This window comes from Crocuta crocuta, unplaced genomic scaffold (genome assembly GCF_008692635.1).
Source record: "Crocuta crocuta isolate KB4526 unplaced genomic scaffold, BGI_CrCroc_1.0 scaffold16, whole genome shotgun sequence".
In the NCBI taxonomy this organism is placed as follows: domain Eukaryota; kingdom Metazoa; phylum Chordata; class Mammalia; order Carnivora; family Hyaenidae; genus Crocuta; species Crocuta crocuta.
In genome coordinates, this window is record NW_027531893.1 from 9222450 (window position 1) to 9226102 (window position 3653).

Here is a 3653-nt window from a genome sequence, read left to right on the forward strand (position 1 = left end):
GTGTGCGAACAAGGATGTCTCTGGGGAGGATGAACACTGTGAGGAAGAGGAGGGCGGAGGTGAAAGCCGGGGCTCTGCAACTGCTCAGGGACAAGCAGCTGCTCCATCCAAGGCACGTGAAGTGAGCCTCCTACCACGGGCCAGACTCATGCCAGGGACCAGGCATGTCCAGGCGCCGAGAAGACACTGCCCCTGGGGCACCGACCCGCGCAGAAGGACCTGTGCTCTGGTCACTGTAGGTGCGACCCAGATGCAAGCTGCAGGTCTGAGCGGCGGTTCCCAACCGCCCTGGCTAGTACCATCTGCAGCTGGGCGTGAAGAGATTCCTGGACACGTCCCACAAGAGTGTGACTCACTAACTATGTCTGGGGGACAGAGGAGGAGCCACCTGATTGAACAGCCCAGGTAAATCTCACGACCCAGGAAGTCCGGGTGACCCTGCTTTGGGAACACAGGAGCAAGGTGGCAGGGAGTCAGCGCTGCGCCCGGGCACAGGACGTAGAGTTCACAGGGCACATCCCCAGGCACACATGTGATTCCAGCAGAATCAGTTACGGGGAGGGGCCAAAGTAGAAAACCAGAACTAGGAAATGGGATCGTGCACCCGCCTGTGTCATCATTAAAAAAGCAAGCCAGCAGGGGGCACCTGGGCAGCTCAGTCAATTAAGCGTCTGACTTCGGCTCAGATCTCACGGTTCGTGGGTTCGAGCCCCGTGTCAGGCTCTGTGCTGACAGCTCAGAGTCTGGAGCCTGCTTCAGATTCTGTCTCCCTCTCTCTGCCCCTCTCCCGCTTGCACTCTCTCTCTCTCAAAAATAACCATTTTTTTAAAAAGCCAGACAGAACTATAGATTATGAATAAATATGTCAAAGAAATGTAAACATAGCCTGGCAAATACACACTGGGTCTGGTCCCTCTGGGAATGGGGACAAACGGTTCCAACTCTGTAATATTTAACTTACTTCACAGAAGCAAATACAACAAACTGCTAATGTGGTAGCTTCAAAGTATTCATTATATTATCCTTGACTCTTATAAAAAATTGTAAAAGAAAACCAAAACAGTACAAAACCACTTAATGTCTGCTTTGAACCCTGGAGCCAGAGGCCAGATGCCACTGGGGAAGGCAGGAATGGGGGCGTAGCACCCGCGTTTCCCGACCACCTCCTGGGGCCCAGCGCCGGGGTGAGCGCTCCACGGCCCATCCTGCTCCGCTGACCCGTCACAGCCCCACGCCAAGGGCTCAAGAACCCGCCCAGGGCCACACGCTACTAAGGGGGTGCCCCAGCACTTAGGCTTAAAATTCTCCAGCTCCAAAGTCAGGAAAAGCCTTTTCGAGACTCAGGACACGTAAGCTAGAGGCTCAAGGCCACCAGAGGGAGGAGCGTGGGCAGCAGAGAGCCAGGCTGCAGGAAAGGGGACAGAAAGGACGGGGAGGTGGAACGACCACCGGGGACTCACGGTAACTTCAGCGTAATCTGTCGGCATGTGGATTTGTTTTCCGTTTTCCTTGTTTGATTGACTGGCTACGTCATCACTTTTTTCATTTTTTTGACTCTTTAGCCAGAGCTCATAAAACTGCTCCATATCTTGTACTAAAAAAAAATGAATCATTTTCAGCAGCAGGTTTGAAGACGCCATTGAAATACACACAAGAGCACGCACACCTCTTGTATCAGGTGGCGAACGTTTTCAAGAGGAGAGCGAGAAGGTGGAACGGAGACAGATTATAGTAGGCGCCGAGAGGGGCCACGTCCACGCAGCAGGTAGACTCTGGTGGGTGTGAACCAAATTCTGGACTGGTAGACGGCAAACACTAGTTTCAAGATGAATTATCTCCTCCCTATGTTTGCAAGACACCTTGGGGGTGTTGAAAAATCAGTTAACTATTAGAAGGATATTGCTAAAAAAAAAAAAAAAAAAGCCTCACATTGTTCAAGCTGCCCCCAAATACTCACGCTCGCTGCCATAACCACACAGCTACTTACATGGCCCAGGGCCCAGAGCACATATGCTCCACACGGTCTACTGAGCAAGACAGGAAACTCCCTACCACTGGGACCGTGATTCTGACCCTGACAGGAGCCCATCAAGTCAAGCCACCGTCCCCGAGGACTCACACGCTGGGGTGCAATTTACAACAGCACAGCTGTGACCAGGTCCCGGGCAGCGGCTCCCAGCCGCTTCCTGCAGTAAGAGCCAGCGCACCCGGCAGCACTGCCGAGGGCCAACACCGGGTTTCTCAACCCCAGCGCTGCTGACATTCTGGGCCCGACAATCCTTTGCTGCGGGGGGCTGTCCCAGGCCCTGTGGGATGGTTACCGGCGTTCCTGGACTCTACCCACTGGATGCCGCTACGACATCCCACCCAGCTCACAACAATGAAAACATCTCCAGACACTGCTGAACGTCCCCAGAGGACAGGAGAGGTATGGCCACATTCATCCCCGGCTGGGAACCACTGTGCTAAAAGTCTGGGAATGAGGTTATGGTCAAAAATCAACTTTGAGGGGGCGTCTGAGTCTGACTTTGGCTCAGGTCATGATCTCACTGCTCGGGAGTTCGAGCCCCACATCGGGCTCTATGCCGACAGCTCAAAGCCTGGAGCCAGCTTCGTATTCTGTCTCCAACTCTCTGCCCCTCCCTCACTTGCTCGCACATTCTCTCCCCCCCTCCCCTTCTCTCTCTCTCTCCCTCTCAAATATAAAATAAAACATTAAAAACAAAACATCAGTTTTGTTGCCTGCCCAAATGTTTCTCACAATATGGCATTAGACTAAGAGGAGAGAGAACTAGAAACTCTCAGCAGCAGGAATCCCTGCCCGAGCGCTGGTTCGCGAGAAAACCTTCAGTAAGGCCCAACCCCGCGTACCTCCTCCAAATGATAGCGGGAAGGAGTCCCACACACACGTCCCCAAATGTGAACACAGGTTAAACACGGCAGGTGACCTGCTTAAAACCGATCGGGTCACGTGATTCTGAGATGGCAGACCTTCAGCCGTTGGCAAATTTCCACCAGTTTCCTAGGGACTAAGCGACACGGGTTCCTGTCCTTGCAGTAAAACCTTCCTGATCAAAAGTGAAAGGCTGTCTGGGGGTCCTCTTAAAGACTCCCACAATGAACTTGCAGTTGGACCAAGACAGACATTCTCTCCTCGGGCCTCTGAATCTGAGCCTGTTCTCCGGGTGAGGCCTCCCTGAAGAAACCTTCCATCTAGCCTGATTGGGGGAGAGGGGGGGTTACTATTCACAGCAGGAGCAGACAGTCTGACGCAGCACTCAGAAAGGCCTGACCTTCCCAGAGCACCTCCCAGGAGCACGTCTGTGTCACAGGCAGCCCTGCGTATTCGTATCCAGCTCTGCCCTAGGCACGCAGACCGGATGCCAGGCTCTGCTCCCCTGACGAAACGGCAAGATCGTTTAGGACATGAGCCGCTTTGTGTGTTTGCTGTGAGCTGGGGTGCTTCCAGGGAGAAAGGAGCCTTCCCAGAAAGCGAGGCTTCGCGGACGACAGGCCACGGTCAAGACAACCACTTACTGCCATTCTCCTTCATGTACGTCCACACTTCCCGCTCCTCAGGGCTATGAGCAAAGGAGCAGTTCCCAACATACTGACATTTCTTCCCGGAAGCAATATGATTGCACAGCTGTATC

The 3653-nt window shown here is 53.5% G+C and overlaps 1 protein-coding gene across 1 annotated transcript in view; it reads right to left on the minus strand.

Moving 5' to 3' along the window:
- The window catches only part of ZC3H7A (zinc finger CCCH-type containing 7A), a 24913-nt gene that overhangs the window by 2457 nt on the left and 18803 nt on the right, over positions 1-3653 (minus strand). Inside the window, exons 19-20 of the mRNA XM_077773333.1 lie at positions 3538-3646; positions 1461-1594 (exon numbers count right to left, since the gene is read on the minus strand). Coding sequence (XP_077629459.1) covers positions 1461-1594; positions 3538-3646 — 243 coding nt within the window. The remainder of the gene's footprint in view (positions 1-1460; positions 1595-3537; positions 3647-3653) is intronic.